This window comes from Podarcis pityusensis (genome assembly GCF_964106645.2).
Source record: "Podarcis pityusensis genome assembly, chromosome: 2".
In the NCBI taxonomy this organism is placed as follows: domain Eukaryota; kingdom Metazoa; phylum Chordata; class Lepidosauria; order Squamata; family Lacertidae; genus Podarcis; species Podarcis pityusensis.
The window spans coordinates 96,768,114-96,788,167 of record NC_138029.1 but is presented as its reverse complement, the minus strand read 5'-3'; the positions used below and the strand labels follow the sequence as shown (position 1 = coordinate 96,788,167).

The 20,054-nt window shown below is 39.8% G+C and overlaps 1 protein-coding gene across 1 annotated transcript in view; it reads left to right on the top strand.

Moving 5' to 3' along the window:
- PPP4R2 (protein phosphatase 4 regulatory subunit 2) overlaps positions 1-19,267 on the top strand; it is a 35,885-nt gene extending 16,618 nt beyond the window's left edge. Inside the window, exons 3-9 of the mRNA XM_080996064.1 lie at positions 7,549-7,719; positions 11,915-12,008; positions 13,102-13,139; positions 13,858-13,932; positions 14,805-14,948; positions 15,503-15,777; positions 16,951-19,267. Of these exons, the coding sequence (XP_080852190.1) occupies positions 7,549-7,719; positions 11,915-12,008; positions 13,102-13,139; positions 13,858-13,932; positions 14,805-14,948; positions 15,503-15,777; positions 16,951-17,267 (1,114 nt within the window). The 3' untranslated portion in view covers positions 17,268-19,267. The remainder of the gene's footprint in view (positions 1-7,548; positions 7,720-11,914; positions 12,009-13,101; positions 13,140-13,857; positions 13,933-14,804; positions 14,949-15,502; positions 15,778-16,950) is intronic.
- Positions 19,268-20,054: the final 787 nt, after the last annotated feature.

Here is a 20,054-nt window from a genome sequence, read left to right as displayed (position 1 = left end):
TCACTTGCCTTCTGACTATGCCCAGAAACACTAAAATTAGTTCTCTGTTGGTGTTCATTTAGATCTGGATGGGTGGTTCACAGCAGTTCTTGCTTCATGCTTCCAGGGTTCTGTGGTGTTGATTATAGTTTGGTAGTACTTAATGTCTTTTGATGTATATTTCAGCTTTTAGGGAAAAACAGTTAGAAAAATGAGAAATAATAAAAAAGTTGGCAGACATTTTAAATTGCTTGAACATCATGGGTAGCTAATATTGAAAATACGGGAAATTAATACAGACTTGCTCAAAGACTGCCACAGTTACTCTGTAGCAAAATCATTAGTCTTTTACCCATCATTCACATCCCACATCTAAACTTGACTATTCATCTATATATGCTCTATATATCTATACAGTGGTACCTCGGGTTAAGTACTCAATTCATTCCGGAGGTCTGTACTTAACCTGAAACTGTTCTTAACCTGAAGCACCACTTTAGCTAATGGGACCTCCTGCTGCCGCTGTGCCGCCTGAGCATGATTTCTGTTCTCATCCTGAAGCAAAGTTCTTAACCTGAAGCACTATTTCTGGGTTAGCGGAGTCTGTAACCTGAAGCGTATGTAACCCTGGTTAAGTACCACTGTATATGCTCTTCTTCACCATAGTATGAACTGTATTATGCATAGGCTTTTCCCTGAATCTTCTCACTTATCACATTAACTTTGACCATGAAAGCCATTGCATTCTTCAGTGTAAAAATATATAATAGAAGATAACTAAAGAATAAATTAATGTAAAGCTTTTTAGGTTATTTTCAGGATTACAAAGAGCAGATCTGCTGTACTGACATGAGGCTGAAAAATATTAGTTATTTGGAAATTAGCATTGTCAATGACAAATGGCAAGATCTAACCAAGTGAAAGAAGCTTCCCAACTTTTCATCTTAGTAACTTGTAAGGATAGCAGTAGGGCTTTCCCCATAAGATAAAAGGCAAATAAGAATAACTTTTCAGTCTGTAAAATTTAAATGAAAAACTTAGAAGCCTCAACAGCTTGGAAGCAGGGGGTATGCCCACACCCTCTCCTACTGCCACCTCGTTACCCCAGTTGCCTAAAGAATAGGAAAATAGCAGGATGACAAGGCTCATTGTATGTGCAGTGAAACTTTGAATTTTCTATATGCATAGGATAGCATCATGCATTATGCATGATCTGGCCAAACTTGGGGATAACTCTGAAAAGCAAGTGTGGTACACAAAGAATTTGTGCTAATTGTTTTTGCATTAAAATATAGCCCTTGGTTGCTGAATAAGCTACTGTACTGTTTTCCGTGCATTCCTCTGAGAGGCTGGTTGCAGCATTGTTGTGATGAAGCCATGGTAACAAGAAGAATGAAAATGTCAGTAGGCAGAATCAAGTTAAGGGTGAAAGTGGCCAGCAAGGAAAACAGTCTCTCAATCAAACTGATAAAACCGCTAAGCTGGTTTAAGCTCATGCTGGCGCTGACAATAGCTAAAAGTTTACTATCTTCTAATCGGTTTTTGTAGATGTTAGTGTTTTGAGACAAGCTGGATTACTTTTGATGCCTTCTAAAAATGCATGTTCTAAAAATATTGCTGCTTTCTTGTAGTTGAGTCTTGTGCTGCAGAAAATTCAGAAGTTTGCAAGATCACGTGCCCTTGCACAAGTGCACCACAGGTGTTGGTGCAGCCCCAGTAGAACACACCACCAAGGCTTTTGCATAGGTGCAGCAACCCGGTTCGGTTTACATGTGGACAAAATGTGGGTAGACTGCCTCTTTCCTTGTGGGACTGCAAGTATGCTGCCAAACACAACTGCCAGCTGCTCAAACCAGGCATTTATTTTAGCTTTGAAGAGGCTGGAATATCCTCCTTCCTACTAGTTGCAGAGACTTAGGAGCCTTTTGATACTCAAACTGCAAGGGAAAAATCACTAGGCATGTACTTGCCCCAACACTACCCTTTCCCTTACAGCCTGAAGGAGATAGAGCAAGGATGGGGAACTTCTGGTCCACAAGATTGGCAGGTGAGTATGGTTCTGGGGAACAATCAGCTGTCATCACGGAACTGTGATGGGTGCTGTTTCGCCAGCACAAAAACTTAGAACATATGTAGGGGGTTGCAGGTAGAGGGAGTCTTCCCGGACTCCAAAGCTTGAGCCTTATAAGTATAGCACAGGATAACCACATGGGGGAATGGCAAGCCATACTACCTGTTGGATAGATTGCCTGGATTAAGTAATTCATCAGAATTCACCCAAAGTGGGTCTAACCTCTGGCATGAATGGCATTCGGTAGGTATGCTTCACTATGCCACAGATCTCCAGAACAGATACAGCCAGAAAAATTAATATTGGGTTGGTTCACAACACCTGATAGAAGTTAAAAATAACCGTCTTGATTGCTCATCTGCTTAGCTCTGAAAAAGGTTCAGTTCTGACTCATGCTTTAGAAATTAAATGTCTCATTTTGTGTGTGAATAAATTACATGCAAGGTAAATATGCAGGTTTGTACATGTTGAATTACAAGTATATATGAAATTGCTTTTCAGCATTAAAAACCTAAGGCAGGTAACTAATGGGGTCACAAAGAGTCAGAAACGACTAAACAACAACAGCAACAACAACAAAGTGTCAATGGGCAAGATATGAACAAAAAACCTTTTAAAAAATACTTCTGTTCCTAAGTGTTTCCTGCAACTGGATAGCACTTTTTTTTTTTGCATGATGAAAGACCAAATTAAGTTAAACTGCCTAGTTTGCCTTCAAAATAGGAAACCCTCCTAATTGCTTCCTACTAGATAAACATGCTAACAATAGTCTTGCTTGACTACCCACTGCAGAGTGGCCACTATTGGATTTTCAGCTTTTATTGCCTTTTAGCTTCTTTAACATAAGGTTTTTGGTTAATATATTGTACTATGAGGGTGGCAGTATCTTTCATAGGTTCCTTTTTCTGTACTTTTACGAGAAATAGCTTTGCTAAACATGAGACTTGAGCTAAATTTTGAATGTTGCGATTTCCATGGCAAAATCTGCATATTTCTTCAGAGTGTTAAGCAAATCACATGAAAATTAAAAACAAAACAAAAACATTTTCTTATCTTTATCTAGGTCTTGGACTCACAGCTCAGATGAGCTGTGCAAAAGTCTCTGAAGTGTGGTTTCTAGGGTTCTTGGAAGCTGTACATTCCCTGACATAGCTATTGGGACACAGCTCAAGGAAAAAACATCTGCGATACTTAACAGAGCCCTCAGAATTAACGTGGTTTCGTAGTTTAGTTTACTAATACAGGACATGAAATCTGATTGCAATAGAATTAAGAAACCAGAAATAATTTCCAATTCAAAATTTTCCAGAAAGCTCACATCACAGCTTGCGTTCCTTCTAGTCCATGTGACCACCTAGTGCTCAGAACTTGGATGAGAAAGACAAAAATTTGAGGGCAGAGTCAAAAGTACATAGAAAAATTTAGGGGCTTTTTGACAAAAGCAAAACTTAAAGCTGTTTCATCTTTGAAGAACCTCCAATTTCTATTTTAAAAATGATGTTCTTTTTAAACTTGGGTGATGGCAGAAAGGTAACAGGCAGGTAGTATTTATCATTGGATATATGATGTATGAATATGTATGTGTACAATGCAAAACTGCTTCCGTATTGGTCTGTGCATTAAAAGTTCTGCAGTAGGTATGACTAACCTGTGGCCCTGCAGATGTTGGACTTCAGTTCCCACCACCTGTGTAGCATTGGCCATACTTGCTAGGGCTTGTGGGAGTTGGAGGATCACAGGTTTTCATTTTTTATTTTTTTTAAGAATATTTATTCCAATTTTAAAATTACAGAAAAAGAAAAAAGAAAAAAAAGAAAAACAAATCACATACATCTTACAAAAAAAACCGAACAGTACAAAGAAAAGTACAAAAGACAAAATCACAATAAAAAAGTAACAAAAAATCAAATTAAACCATTAGAACCGTCCTCCCATTTACTTCTTTCCGTGACTTCCTCTCACCTCTCTGCTTTGTATTCTAATTTGAATCGTATCTCCAGCAAATCCTTCTAACCTTCTTTTCATTTACTTATTTTAACATTCGAAAGTATTTAATTCTCCTCTATCTTTGTTTTACACTTCATATTTACTTATTCCATTATACTCTGTCTGCCAATACGGTCTAATATTCTTCTCCAACCTTTTCTAACATTCTTTTATATTACAGTGTTTCTGAAGATATATTTTAAATTTTTTCCAATCTTCTTCCATCGACCCTTCTTCCTGATCTCGAATTCTGCCGGTCATCTCAGCCAGTTCCATATAGTCTATCACTTTTCTCTGCCATTCTTCTCGGGTAGGCAATTCTTGTGTCTTCCAGTATTTCCCAATAAGTATTCTTGCCGCTGCTGTCGCATACATAAAAAAATTCCTGTCTTCCCTTCGCACCAATTGGCCGACTATGCCCAAGAGGAAGGCCTCTGGTTTCTTCAAGAAAGTATATTTCAATACCTTTTTTTAGTTCATTATATATCATTTCCCAGAAGGCCTTGATCTTTGGGCACGTCCACCAAAGGTGAAAAAAAGTACCTTCATTTTCTTTACATTTCCAACATTTATTATCAGGCAGATGATAAATTTTTGCTAGCTTGACTGGGGTTAAGTACCACCTGTAAATCATTTTCATTATATTTTCTCTTAAGGCGTTGCAAGCCGTAAATTTCATACCTGTGGTCCATAACCGTTCCCAGTCAGCAAACATGATATTATGCCCAACATCTTGCGCCCATTTAATCATAGCAGATTTAACCATTTCATCCTGTGTATTCCATTTCAACAGCAGATTATACATTCTTGACAGATTTTTGGTTTTAGGTTCTAACAATTCCGTTTCCAGTTTAGATTTTTCCTCCTGGAAACCAATCTTTTTATCTAAGTTAAAAACCTCCCTTATTTGATAATAATGCAGCCAATCTCGAACTTTAGTTTTTAATTTGTCAAAGCTCTGCAATTTTAATTTATCTCCAACTTGTTCTAAAATTTCACAATATTTTGGCCAGTTTGTCTCCATATTTGTTTTTTTCAGAGCCTTAGCCTCCATTGGTGACAGCCACCTTGGTGTTTTACTTTCCAACAAATCCTTATATCTCACCCAAACATTGAATAATGCTTTCCTGACAATATGATTCTTGAAGGCCTTATGCGCTTTGACTTTGTCATACCATAAATATGCATGCCACCCAAACACATTATCGAAACCTTCTAGATCTAAAACGTCCACATTTTCAAGAAGTAGCCAATCTTTCAGCCAACAAAAAGCGGCTGATTCATAGTAAAGTTTAAGATCTGGCAGGGCAAATCCCCCTCTTTCCTTCGCGTCTGTTAGTATCTTAAATTTTATTCTAGGCTTTTTGCCCTGCCAGATAAATTTGGAAATATCTCTTTGCCACCTCTTGAAACAGTCCATTTTATCCACAATTTGTAATGTTTGGAACAAAAACAACATTCTAGGCAATACATTCATCTTTATCGCTGCAATTCGGCCCAACAATGATAACTTCAATTTTGACCATATTTCTAAATCCTTCTTCCCCTCTGACCAACATTTTTCGTAATTATCTTTAATCAGATTCACATTTTTGGCAGTCATATTCACCCCTAGATATTTCACTTTATTAACAATTGTTAATCCTGTCTCTTTCTGAAACCTCTCCTTCTCTATCTCTGTAAGATTTTTCTCTAATACCTTAGTTTTCATCTTGTTTAATTTAAAACCTGCTACTTGACCAAATTCTTGGATTGATTGTAACACTCTTTTTGTGCTAACTTCTGGCTCCTGTAATGTCAAGGAGGATCACAGGTTTTCAAACCATGTTCTAAAACATTTGCATCTTACCCTTGAATGAGTCAACTAACTTTTTCTCGGAGAAGACCCATTGATATTACTAGATCTAGGTTAGCCGTGGTCATTAATTTAAACGGTTCTATTCTGAGTAAAAGCTAGCTGGACACAACCTCTTGTTTTTATCTGGCCTTCATTGTCTTTTATCTCTTCTTAGCCAAAGAGTGAACAGGTGTCAGGTGCCTGCCCTTATTATGCATCTCAGATGCTCACTTCTGTGTATGATTCAGACACACCAAGTGACAGTGAGCAGCAGAGGTGGAAAGAGAACCTCAAAGAACTCTTTGCCTGTGGGTTTGCCTGCTCAAGTGAAAGTAGATGAACTACATAATAGGAGGATATACTTAAGTTGGGTGTTGGTGGGGATATGCTAGATGGAAAGACCCTGGAAGTGAATTGGGACACGGGTTCTGATTTAGCCATCCATAGTGTAAAAGCTAGCCCTACCTACACAAGAATAAATGACTCATATCTGGTCAGGTGATTTCCCCCCTCTCTTTGTAAGTACTGTATGCTTTAGTTGGTTTAGTTGGCTTGAACGTGATAAAATGGAGACAATAAACCTTCTATGTTTTCTCATATGTTAGAGAATATGTTTTGTACTGGGCTAGCAGGCATGATTATTTGAGGATACTTGCATGCATTATGGTTGAAAGTCAACAGAAATCTAATTTGGGCTGTTCCAGGCACAGGGAAGTAGATTTTCTGTGACATAATTGTACAACTGGTGTCTAGATTAGCTGCCAGTTGCAAGTGTGATACTGGAGATTTATATCCCTTATGAGAATTCAAAGTGGTTTTCAGTGAGAGAATACATTAATCCCTCGTTCAGCCCTTCTTTCCGCTGAGAGTAAGGACAGTCATGCCCCTCTGCATACCAACTGGTCTTCAGCTGGATAAAATTCATGCATCACTGGAACAACAAAGGAGCTGCTTCTCTGAACCTGCTCCTAAACTACTCTGGTAATGCCTGAATGGAGGAACCACATGAAAGGTCAAACAACTTTGTGTATTGTCATTTGAATATCTGGAGTAAACCAAGCTTGACTGGGGGAAAATGAGTGGTGGACAAGAGTTTTATTAGAAAGCAGAAAGTGCCCTTTGACTTGTATCCCCCTCTCTGTGCGCTGGATGATGAATGCTTTTGCTGTTCAGGATTGAGGCATCCCTGCTTTCAAGTCTTATTTGAGCCTTGTTTTCATCTGGTGTTTGACCTTATTTCTCTTAGTAAAGGGTAGTGGTATTAAATTTTGCTATCACTTGCATCTTCATGTAATAGTTCTGGTTTTGGGGGCTTAATGACGAAACCTGCCCTGTTTGTCAGTGATTTAAATTTGGTATTATGGCTCAGAGGTATAACAGAAAATACTTTTTATTTAATCACTGCTTGGAAGGCAGCTATACTCACCACTATACCCAGGTTCAGATCTAACAATCCATAGTTTAGAGCCTAGCCCTACCTACACAGGATTGAATAAATGGCTCAGATACCTGGTCATGTGATTTTCTCTCTCTTTCTCTCTCTGTTTGTCTTGTTTAGCCTGCAGGTATTTTTAAAGCTAACTGTGCTGTGCATGCTTTATTGCTTTAATATAAATATGGTTAGCATGTGGTTTTTTGTGTGCTGTTAAGCAAGCTGTGTGTGTTTCTTTTTTAGGATACAGTGGTCGCAGTTCAAAGGCTATTTTATTTTCAAATTGGAGAAAGTGATGGATGACTTCAGAACTTCTGCTCCTGAGCCAAGAGGGCCTCCTAACCCCAACGTGGAGTATATTCCCTTTGAGGAGATGAAAGAACGTATTCTGAAAATAGTCACTGGCTTTAATGGGTATGCAATCTTAGATCAAACCTCACTTGTTGTTCAGACCGCATGATTTATTATCAAATTTAGACATTCTGTTTCTGTCTTTCATATTGTAGTAATTTTCTGCCATATGTTCGGCAAAAAGAATAATTTCTATAAATAAATGTTTCTTGGCAAAGTTCAAACCATTGTGGTAAGCTTTCTGAATTGTCCTCATGCAAAAATCACTTGCTTACATTCTTTCAGTTCATATCAGGCTCTTCAAAGGTTGCGCCTTCTAATTTGCATGATAGCTTTTAAATAACTTACTAGATGACTAAGTTCCATGTGAACCTGCAGTGAGGACAGAATAGGAATCAAAACTACTAATTCTTCTAGTTAGTGTTGCAGGTCAGAAAGCTATGTGTTCTTTTCTACTACAGTGGTACCTCAGGTTAAGTACTTAATTCGTTCCGGAGGTCCGTTCTTAACCTGAAACTGTTCTTAACCTGAAGCACCACTTTAGCTAATGGGGCCTCCTGCTGCTGCTGCGCCGCTGGAACCTGATTTCTGTTCTCATCCTGAAGCAAAGTTCTTAACCTGAAGCACTATTTCTGCGTTAGCGGAGTCTGTAACCTGAAGCGTATGTAACCCGAGGTACCACTGTACCAGCTCAAACTATGAACCTAGCTTCTGAAATTCATTTGGCTTTAGTTCATAGGAACAAATGCAGGAAGCTACATAATACTGAGTCAGTCAAGCTCAGTGTGGTCTGTGCTGACTGGTAGTGACTTTCAGACTGGGGAACTTCACAGTCATAGAATCATAGAATTGTAGAGCTGTAAAGGACCCTGAGGATCCTTTACTGAGTCCAACCCCCTGCAGTGCAGGAATATGAAGCTGCCCCCTATGGGGATCGAACTTGCAACTTTGGTATTATCAGCACCATACTGCAGATTGAACCTGGGACCTTTGATATGCAAAGTGGGTGCTCTGCCAGTGAGCTACTGCTCTTTTAATCATTTTGTGCCTGTTTTTAAGGCTTGCATGTTCAGGTACAGTGGGCTCGTGCAGACAGAATGCTGACTTCATGTTAAGTGCGGTTAAGAAATAAGGAGACAGCCTCTGGACTGCGAGTCTCTTGCCCTTAGCTGTGGTTAAGCACTTTTTGATACTACTAGGCACAATTAAGGTTAAACAGGATGTCCTCTAACCTCCAACCTCAAACAATGGGGTGATAATGGTTAGTCAACCCCAGAGTAGACCTATTGAAGTTGGTGAACTTGAGATCTATTGAAATAAATGGGCTTCTCTGGTTAAATGAAACCCAGACTAATTTGGTATCTATGAGCAGCATGGTTAAGGGGTGGGGGTGGAGAATGTTTCCAATATTGGCTCCAAATTGTTAGTGCAGTTACAGTGGTACCTTGGTTGTCAAACTTAATCTGTTCCGGGAGTCCGTTGACTTCCAAAATTTTTGGAAACCAAAGCACAGCTTCTGAATGGCTGCAGGAAGCTCCTGCAGCCAATTAGAAGCCTGGGAAGCTGCGCCGGATGTTCAGCTTCTGAAAATGGTTTGAAAACTGGAACACTCACTTCTGGGTTTCGATTGTTTGGGAGCCAATTTGTTTGGAAACCAAGGCATTCAAGATCTGAGGTACGACTGTATCTTGGAGCCAGAGTTGTTGTCTCTGTACCAATTATTTGCAGCAATATATTAAACATCTCCTTGAATAATATTTGTTTGCTTGAGGTGGTCATATGTTTGTGGCAGTTGAAGCCAAGTTAAAACTGAGCTTCACAACCTATTCTCTGATTTAGAAATCCTGCATCAGTATTAAATTTATTCCACCATACTAGCATTGAATTCTGTCCACCAAGAACACCATCATATCCAATTAACGTTGGTACTTCCTGGCTCAGCAAATCCAAATACCAAAATATTTTATTGTAAATTCTAACAGGGATCCCACTGGCTTAGCTCAGTACTGGAATTATTATCTGCCCTTATTTACTAGAAGAATGGATCTTAAGGCATCCTATAATGCGCAAACTCATAAATGCATGAGCCTTTTTATTGTTGGACTGTCTTGCCATAAGACATGAAACAGTGGTTAAGAAAAACTTGTGTTATTTTCGAAAGTATTCTTTGATCTTGAAATTCAGAAATTTTAACCAGCAGAGGAAATAAGATTCTATAAAACATAGCCTAGAAGAATTATAAAATTCAGAGCATTTGGAACTGTGCAGCTAACAGCGTAGGGTTTAAAATAAATATTATAGGGCTAAGTTTTTCTAGTTTTTTCATGAAAGGCGCTGACATTCTTTTTGAAATCCTTCCAGAAATCTAAACTCATAAAAAATAATATTTACATTAGGATTTTGGGAGTTGTACTGTGCCACATACCTTAATAATTGGACACAAGTTATTCAGTTCTTCTACATTTGAGATTTATATGGAGAGAGAGAGAAACATGCTATGAGTGATTTGGTGTGGTAGGATTTAGACAAATGTAACAATTTTTTCTTTTATTCAGGCTGCAAATAGCTGATTGCCAAGTAATTCTTTCTCCTCAGTTTTAAGCAATATGGCTTACACTTTCAAAGAACTATGACATTCAGACTGTAGTCTGCTGACATCTTATGACACTTTAGGAGTCCAAAAGAAATTAGCAGTTTTGATAGACTCAAATTCCATTTTCCCTATTAAACTTTGGAGGAATTTTGTGCTATCTTTAGAACTAAAGTGGTACCTTGGTTCTCGAACGGCCTAGTTGTTGAACAAATCAGCTGCCGAGCGCCGCAAACGCAGAAGTGAGTGTTTCAGTTTGCGAACATTTTTGGGATGTAGAACATCCGATGCAGCTTGCACAGGAAGCTCCTGCAGCCAATCGGAAGCCGCACCTTGGTTTTCGAACAGTTTCGGGAGTCGAACAGACTCCTGGAACTGATTAAGTTTGAGAACCAAGGTACCACTGTATAAACACCACTTGCAATATAAGAAAATCGCGAAGATTTTTGGGTCCAGTGATTCTGCCCTGTGATGTACCATTCTCTTTAGGGTCTAATAATTTGAGAATTGTGTTGGCACTAGTATATAAACCTTTGTCATGTTCTTTTTTTAACCTGGCTTCATCCAGCTCTCATTACATATTATTGTTGACCTTCTTTTTAAAATGTTAATCTCAAAGTTGAAAGGGGGGGCATTCAATTTCCGTTAGCGTCATATAGCAAGTTTTTTTGGCGTTTTATGTGGTGGGGTTATTAGGGGCAGATATGGGATGAGGGTGGCGCTGTAGGTTAAACCACAGAGCCTAGGGCTCTGTGGATCAGAAGGTTGGCGGTTGGAATCCCTGCGACGGGGTGAGCCCCCGTTGCTCGGTCCCTGCTCCTGCCAACGTAGAAGTTCGAAAGTACAAGTAGATAAATAGGTACCGCTCTGGCAGGAAGATAAATGACGTTTCTGTGCGCTGCTCTGGTTCGCCAGAAGCGGCTTAGTCATGCTGGCCACATGACCCGGAAGCTCTACACCGGCTCCCTCGGCCAATAAAGCGAGATGAGTGCCGCAACCCCAGAGTTATCCGCAACTGGACCTAATTATCAGGGGACCCTATACCTTTACCTATCTTTGTAAATGTTTTTCAAAAACAAACAAACCAGATACCTGTGTGGTGGAAGAGCTTGTTTGAAACCAGTAGTCCGTCCTTTGTATCGTTCTTTATGGTACCATTTGTGCCTTGAAGTTTACACTGTTAGCTTATTATTATTTGTTTTGTTTTTTAAAAAACCCTAATGAAAAACCCAGGCTGCTTTTCACATTTATTTAGTGTGAGGTGTATATGAGATTTTTAGGCCTTACCTTTTTCCCGCTAAGATTTTGAACAATCTTTCAGAAGAAACAGGTGATGAGAACGTTATCTAATTTATGATGGAGGCACCAAAATAATGCTTACTGGTACATAACTCCTGATCATGTGAATCTTTTCTGATTACCTTGAGCATCCTGAGGAATTCTGAAGTGAATTCATTGGCCATCAAATGAGTTTTGTGATGCTACAGTGCCATCTATTGTCCATAAAGCCTAGCACACTCCTAGAGGTACTAAATGGGAAAGTGTTGAATTCATGTGTAGTTAACCACTCAGATAAGTGCAAAGTGATATACAGTGGACAAAATGATCAGGGTTGTTCCTTCTCCATTAATTCAAAATAAAATTTAACTTGTTTGTATTTTGTTCTAGTATCCCCTTTACTATTCAGCGACTCTGTGAACTTCTGACAGATCCAAGGAGGAATTACACAGGAACAGACAAATTTCTCAGAGGAGTAGAAAAGGTAATGTCGTCTTATGGCCAAAATTACAGTTGTACCATTTAACAAATATCCTCAGGATGGTTGTGTTATGGTCAACAGTAATTTTACCCCAAATGAGTGGTTGTCTTTAGCCGTTGTTTAGAGTTTGGCATTATTTGCCTTCTACTTTTTGGTTCATTCATGTTCAATATTCTCATGTACAAAGTGGTATGGAGGAGGTAGCATGGGACTCCCAGGAGCAAGCCAGCAAAAAATGATAACACTTCCTTAGCAAAAGCAAGATCTGCTCCAGAGTGTCAGGCCTAATGAGCACAGCAACTCATCTCCAGCAGGTTTTGCCCCATGAAGCAGTTGCTCAGACTGAAGGTCCCCACCTCCCCACAGTTGCCTTTCCCCTCCTCTCCAGAGTTTCTCCCAAGCAATATGAGACTGTGCCCCTGTGCAGCTATCTTCTCTGCCCTCTTCATGCCTCTCCTGGTTCTGGGAGACCAGCGGGGAGGGGAGCTTGTCACAGCAGGAGACACCCTCACCTCTGCCTCTTGACCTCCTTCCTCTCCTGTTTCAGCTTCTGATTCTGATCCTGGACTACTCCCTACCACAGACTGTTCCCGCTCACTAAGCCTTGTTACTTCCTCAGTTTCTGGCACCTCCTCCCAGTCTTCTCCCTCTTTGTCGTCCCACCACCAATCCCCTGTCTCTGAGCCGTCTTCACTTGGGGTTTCCCCAGCTGCTTCCTCTTCCCTGGGTGGGCCAGAACCACCAACCTTCTGGTTAGTAACCAGGCGCACTGGCCCATTGTGCCAGTAGCGTGGGGTGGAAGATGAATGTTGCTTACATGTTTGAATAAACTAGCCAGATTTTTGCCTGCAAGTTTCTAATTTGAACTGCCTTCATGGTTTGTAAATTCTGTTTGACTTTCCAATATTACTGAAGACTTTCTCCTCAATAGACTTTATTTAAAAGATGCTGTTCAGGACCTCACATGGGGCTCTGGTGTTCATTTCTGGAAGAAGTGTATGTTGCAAAGGCACGATTACTCCATAGCAAAGACGAAAGCCAGAAATACTTTCCTTTGTCTAAAAATCCTGGCCTCTTGTCTTTTTTTGTCTTACAGAATGTCATGGTCGTCAGTTGTGTATATCCATCTTCAGAGTAAGTGTGACCTTGTTTTCTGTAGTTTGACTATGCACTGCATAAAGAAGTGCTTTCTTTGATCTTCCCTGAATCTTCCAGCAGTCAGCTTCATGGGATGTCCATGGGTTCCAGTGTTGTGAGATGGGGAGAAAACCTTTTCTCCACTTTTCTCCATATAAACTATCATGTTGCCTCTTACTCGCCTTTTCTTAAAAAAGACCAAAAAGTCCCAAACGCTGCAATCTTTCTTCATAGGGGAGTTGCTCTACCCCTTTGTAATTTTGGTTGCCCCTTTTCTGAACTTTTTCCAACTCCACAATGCTCTTCTTGGGGGGGGGGGGAGGTGGAGTTGAGGCAACCAGAACTTTATACAGTAGTCCAAATATGGTCTCACCATAGATTGGTGTAATGGTATTATGATACTGGCAGTTTTGTTTTTATTGCAAATGGACGACTTGCCACATGGAGCTGCTTGCATATTTGCATGCGTTTCATCTTTTGTCTTGTGGAGGGGAGCATTTGGAGGCCCAAAAGCACATAACTTGGAGAGGACAGACATTCAAAATGTAAAAATACTGGTTGGCAAATAATTACACTGTTTTGATATGTGTGTGTTAACATAAGGAATGAAGAGAGTTCTGAAACACTGGAGGGTTTTTTTGTTTTTAAAATCATCTTGGTTAGAAGCATTCCACAAGCAGTTTGCAAGACTTAACAACACTTTCATTTATTGTAGGAAAAACAATTCCAATAGTTTAAACAGGATGAATGGTGTGATGTTTCCTGGAAACTCGCCGAGCTATTCTGAGAGGTAAGAGAAAGTGCTTAAGGAAAACAAGTACTCTGAAAAATAAAATCTTCTGATCTTTTTGATCAGTCCTTTATCCTGTCATTCCAAGGTAACCTCTGTGAAGGACCAGGTTTATTCATTGCAAGGGCTATTGGTGTCCTGTTCCTTTTACAGCTTATTTAGATTCTCTTAGATTGAAAGAAATGTAAAACTCCAAAAAATGGTTTGACATGTTGAAAAAAATGATGAAAATTTAAATGCAATTAGACAAGATGAGTCAGGGAGAAAATTTTCAGATTTCAGAATAAGAATATAAAAGTTAAAAGAATGGGAAGTGGTTTCATCTAATAATACAGCAATATCTCTGTGAACGTCTGCCCCATCTCAAGCGTCCATTTCGGCGAACCCAGAAGTACCGGAACGGGTTACTTCCGGGTTTGCTACTCGTGCATGCGCAGAAGCGCAAACCACTCTGCTCGACTTTGTCGAGCGTCCCTTTCGCCAAGTGTCCGGGGCTCCGGAATGGATCCTGGGCTCAAAACAAGGTACCACTGTAGTATGTTTGGCACTCCAGACATTTTCTAAAACATTTCCATTGTTTCCTGAAATTAAGAGATCCATGCTGCAATCTATACTTGCTCATTAGGTGGAAGTCCCATGCAATGCAATGGAACTTACTTCTGAATAGCTGTACTTAAGATTATGCTTTTAGATTCTCCCTGCTTCATTATGTGATCATATTCAAAACAGTCCAAATACAAGCATGTAGCTATCTTTCTGTCAAAAATAGTATGAAGCAAAAGAACCTCCTTGTCTTGAACCACAGATCCAACATGTCTTGGGATTCAGTAGCAATTTGTTTACTAAGATGTAAAATTTTCCTGCTTTTGCAGATCCAATATAAATGGTCCTGGAACACCCCGACCCATCAATCGACCAAATGTTTCTTTGTCACCTCCAATGACAACGAACGGTTTACCAGACAGCCCAGAAAATAAAGAGTCAGGTCTCCCACAAGCAGAAGAGAAAATTAGCAGGTTTGTAAGAGGAGTATTTGGTTGGTTTTTGTGTTTCCCATAGACAGGTCTATAACTTTCAATCCACCTTCCATCAGTCAAGCTGTATGTTTGCTTTCTTTTGAGCTCTTGACATGCTTGTGCTCTGAACTGGATATTTCTATGTACTCTGTATACACGCAAAGATTTCTTGTGGACATGGGCTATCCCTAAAGTTGAACCTGTTCCGTAAATCACTAGATCAGGTACCATGAACATCAGTACGGCTACTAGATTACGTCTGAGGATAGTGAGGAAATTTATAAAGTGTTAACTGAAGAACTAATAACCTTAACTATTGAGATTCCTAGCAGAGTTTTATTGGTAGATAGTCCTGTCATAGAACTCAAACTATGCAGATGGGACACCACAATCTTGCTTTTATCCTTTATAAATTGTAATAAACACACATTTGAGCAGAGTAGCAGATACTGAAACGACCCAAGGAGACTAGTACTGTAATAGCCACATGCCTCTGACTGCCTGTTGATATGAGATATGAAGATTTTTGTCCACATCAATTCTTTGTCTTTCAGTGAAACGTCGGCATCTGAACCCGAAAGGGTCCAAAGCAGTTCTGTAAAAAATAAACACCCTGAAGAAGATCCGGCCGAAGTTGAGGGGCGCGAGGTAAAAAGACTGAAATTTGACAAAGAGGAGGAAGCTGAAGGGACCTCCAACCAAAGTGGCTCCAGCGAAGTTTGTTCAGCGATGGTAGAAGAGACAGAGACGCCCTCTGCATCTCAAGAGAAAGAGAAAGAAACCGTTTGTGAGAGGCAGCATTGTAAAGAAGAAGAGGAAGAGGAGGAAGGTATACCGCTCATTGAATATCACTATTTTGTATAGGGAAGTTTCTTTGTACTTAGGAATATGGCTTGAATTCAGCTTTTAAATTTTGCATCTGTTAGAAACTCCATCACTCTAACATTTGAAGACGGTTAACATTGAATTAAATACTTAACTGCGGAGAAGAAGTGAAGGAATGAGAGGATCTTAATGCTGGTCTTGTTGCTAGGCTATTGTACATATGTTATGTGTGGTAGTGGAGAAACCAGCATTCATAGAGACTGCCCCTTAAACTCTGTGCAGAATCTGTTGCATTCAGTAACTTATCCAAAATTACAGGTAGCTCAGCTCATGCCAGCACACAGATCTGAAGGTGTGTTTGTAGATTAGGTTTGGGAATATGCGCCTCCAATAGTATTCCCACAAACCTTGAGATCACCCAGGTATGGTCTGCTACTTGGTCACCCTGATGGAGATTTCCCCCTTCTTGGCCTTACGGGCAAGGAGGATGTTACGTCACAGTGGAGCTGTAACAGATTAATTCTTGCCTCTCCTTTCCTCTGTTGGGTATGTTCAGAACTGATTCTGCCATTGGGCTAGGTGAAGTGAACCACCTCAATTGACAAGCTGCTATTAAATCATAGCAAATTGTCAAGGGCTCCCTTTATTATAGTTCTATCACTGAGGGGCAGTGTAGAATTTGCTTGCTCAGGCTACAAGATACCACGACCCATCTCTGGTTGGGCGACTCAGTGTGTGTATGTGTGCTGCAGGAAACTCACAATTTACGCGGGGTTTACGTTCCGAGGCACCACATGTTTAAGTGAAATCGCATATATTTGAAACACCAATGAAAAAGCTTGCAAACACCCTGTTCCGCCCCCGCCCCGTTCTGCCCCCTTTTGTGATGTTTCTGGGTCACTTCTGGGTTTGGCCCAATGCTCACGGTCGCAGTCACACACATATCAGACGTGCCTAAAACAGTCGCTGTGCTAATTTGGTTCCTTTACGGCAGAGATGATGACAATGGATGCATATGCATGGATAGGGAGGAGAGAGCTTCATTATGTGTGTACTGCACACAGTTGCTACTTTGGTGAATGAAAATAAAGAAATATTCCTGGGTATAACAACTATATATCGCTTGGGTTGAACTTGAACTCTCGATACTTAACGCTGAATTCTAACCCCATTCCAGAATCCCTCATGACGCCCAGAGAGATTATTCCGGAAAGAAAAGATCAAGATAAAGACAATAACACATCCTTAACTGTGAAAGAAGACGTTTCTGAGGAGAATAATCAAATGGAGGAATCTGACGAGACTCAAGCAGAGAAGGACTTGCCTTCTGAAGACAGTGAAAGCAGTGGGTCTGTCAGTAGCAGAGCTGGCTGCAGTGAAACAGAAGAATTGGGCTTGTACGCCAGTGAAACTCCTGAAATGGCAGCAGAGACCCCTATGGAAAACAGCGACGAAGCCACAGAAGCTGCAGAAGAACCTATGGAACAGGATTAATAATTTAAATACACTTAGAGGCAGTATTTTCCATAAGGCTCTGGTTTTACACTGTATAAATAATTTTATGTAATAAAAGTGGACCTTTAGTTTTACAACAAAAGCAGGCTGTAAATTGAACTTGTCAATGAATTAAATCCTGAAGAGCTGTACTAATTAAGAACTGTGAAATACCAGCTCCTTTCAGGTCCTGCTTTACCGCTGAAATTTCAGTATGGTCAAATCAGTGGTCTGTGTATAGTTTTTTTATTTAGAATTAAAAGTTTTTAAACTGGAAGGTAATTATAATTTTGACAACTTTTTGGAGATTACCATGCTTAGCTATCTGTACGCAAGGAAGCTTTTGTCCCATCTGTCTCTTCTTCCCCCTCCCCCTCCAAGTAATAATAATGCTATAGCAATTATTTTTCCTCTTTTTTGGTTAGAGTTTCAACATTCAACATGTGAATTGTAGGCTTCTTTTTGGTTTTCAGGTTTTCATTTGACTGCATTGTGTACTTTTTAAAAAAGCTACACACCTGACACACAATACTTGAAAACATGCTAATCTAAAGAGAACCTATTATCGCACTCTTAAGATGTATGGTGTTGTTGTTTTTAATGGAAATAATTGAGCTCATTTCACAGAAGGCAACATTTTCACCTCTGAATAAACCAAATAAAATTTGGCCCGCCTGGAATCCTGAAGATCCGAAAGCCGTTGAACGTACCGGGTTTAAATACATTCCAACAGAACTGCTCTAGCAAAACACTTGCGTACGTTTCTGAGGTGCCTGAATGAAAAGTTTTAATTCTGAGAAAATGTGTTGAGGACAGCCTTCAGTTGCAGCTTTCTGTAGGGGGAATGCTTGCAAGCCTGAGGAAGACAGTATCTCTGAACTGGAGCATTTTTTTCCGGCCTTTCTCAGATGGCTTTTTCAAAGTAGGCAGATGAGACTGGTATAAGAGACTGCAACATTTTCAAGACTATTCCCCTAGATATGTACCTGAGGTGAACGGCTGACTAGCGTTTGTAGGCGTACATAGGAAAACTACCATAATTTGTACATCATTTTGAAAGTGCACTAAATATTTTTAAACATGTTACTTTGACAGCCAGTGTTAACCCTTTCTTTTCCAAAGCCAGCTCAAAGCACAATGACTGCTTTAAATTCTTCATATTGTCTCCCCTCCCCCTCCGCCCCGGCACCAAATGTGTAAAAACATTCAAGACGCAACCTCCAGTCTCATTTACTGGCTGCCAAATTTATACCTGTTTCTTCAACTGTACCTTTTTGATATTTAGAATTTTTAAATTTCTGTAAAGTAGATTTTTGTAGATTGTAAAGAGTGCTCACTGCCATTGTGAAACGGTATATAATTGTATAATTTGTGTGTAAACTGAATGCTTGGGCTTTCAATACAGTATTCATATAAAGCAATAAATATTAATGTTATAAAATGTTTGAGTACATTTTAATCGAAATATAAAAGGAATCCCCCTTTTTGGAGGTGAAGTCACATACCATGGAGTAAAAAAATAACCATCAAAAATGCATGCTGACAATTCTTGTACTTCCACGGTGTGCTTCCTTTTGGAGAAGGGTGGGACTGAATTCTGTTTGTATTCCAGAATAATTTGGCTGAGCTTGCATATTTATACGGTGGTAATAAACTGTGCTGTCTTGTCAGGTTCAGACAAGGGGATGCTTATGAAAAAAGTTCAGTTGCTGTTCTGTATACAAAGGAAAAATCAGTTATTCTCCATTTCCTCTTCTGCAGAGGGTTGGGTGTGTGTAATAAGCATTAAGTAGCACTAAAACCAAACTTAGAAATTAGAATTTCTTTCCAAAAGTCCAAGGCTATAAAACATTTTTCTCCCCTCATCTTCCCTTTTTTGCTCTTTTTTTCCTTCAGGGATATTTTGCCAATGAGAACAAATTTTACGTTTTAGAGATTTCTGATTTTTTCTTTAGATGTTTGTTTGTGAAAATATTGTTAATAAACCTATTCTTTAAGCACCTGTGCTCTTTTGATATTGTTATTTTTAACAGAACCCACTGATGCCAGATTTCAACTGTCTTGTAAATAATGAATTTATAAATGTACTAATGCAATGGCAGCAGGAGCTTGGAAAATAAATTCTTAACAGCGCAGTGTTGTAAATGTCTACTGAGAAGTAAATCCTGTTGACTCAAATGAGACTTTCCCCCTTCTAAGATGGCAGCCTGAATTGAGTCCACCAGTATTAGTTAGATGGCGGAGCTAATTTCAATCAGCCTGCCTTGGACAGTACAGTTGAGATTTCGTTTTGAAGGCACAATTTAGTTGCTGACTCCATGCACACTAGTTGGCACCCGTGAGCTTGCATTCATTGTCAGTGCTTCGTCTCTGTTGATTTATGTTCCTATGGCCTATCTTTGGGATGGTGGTTAGAGTCCATGAGTTCTGCTGCCCAGGCAATCCCCATTCTCTTATTTGCAGAAAAAAGAATTTAAGTGTAGCGCAACGTTCCATGAAGCACTTCCTCCTACAAGAGAATAGATTGCCCGGGCATAGACACTGGCTATTCACAAAGATGGCACCTTGTTATTGAGCAGTTCCATTCAAACCAGGGGCACTTGCTTCCAAGTAAATGTGTTTAGATCTGGAACAAGTCAGATCCCTAATTGCAATGCTTATTGTTGGGGGTGTGGCTGTGTTCTGTGCAACTTAAATTAATCACAGTGAGTTACTATGGAATGTAGCCAAGCTGCAAGCGCTATTGCCCTATTAAAATGCAATGACTCCTCCCGACAGTAGACAGCT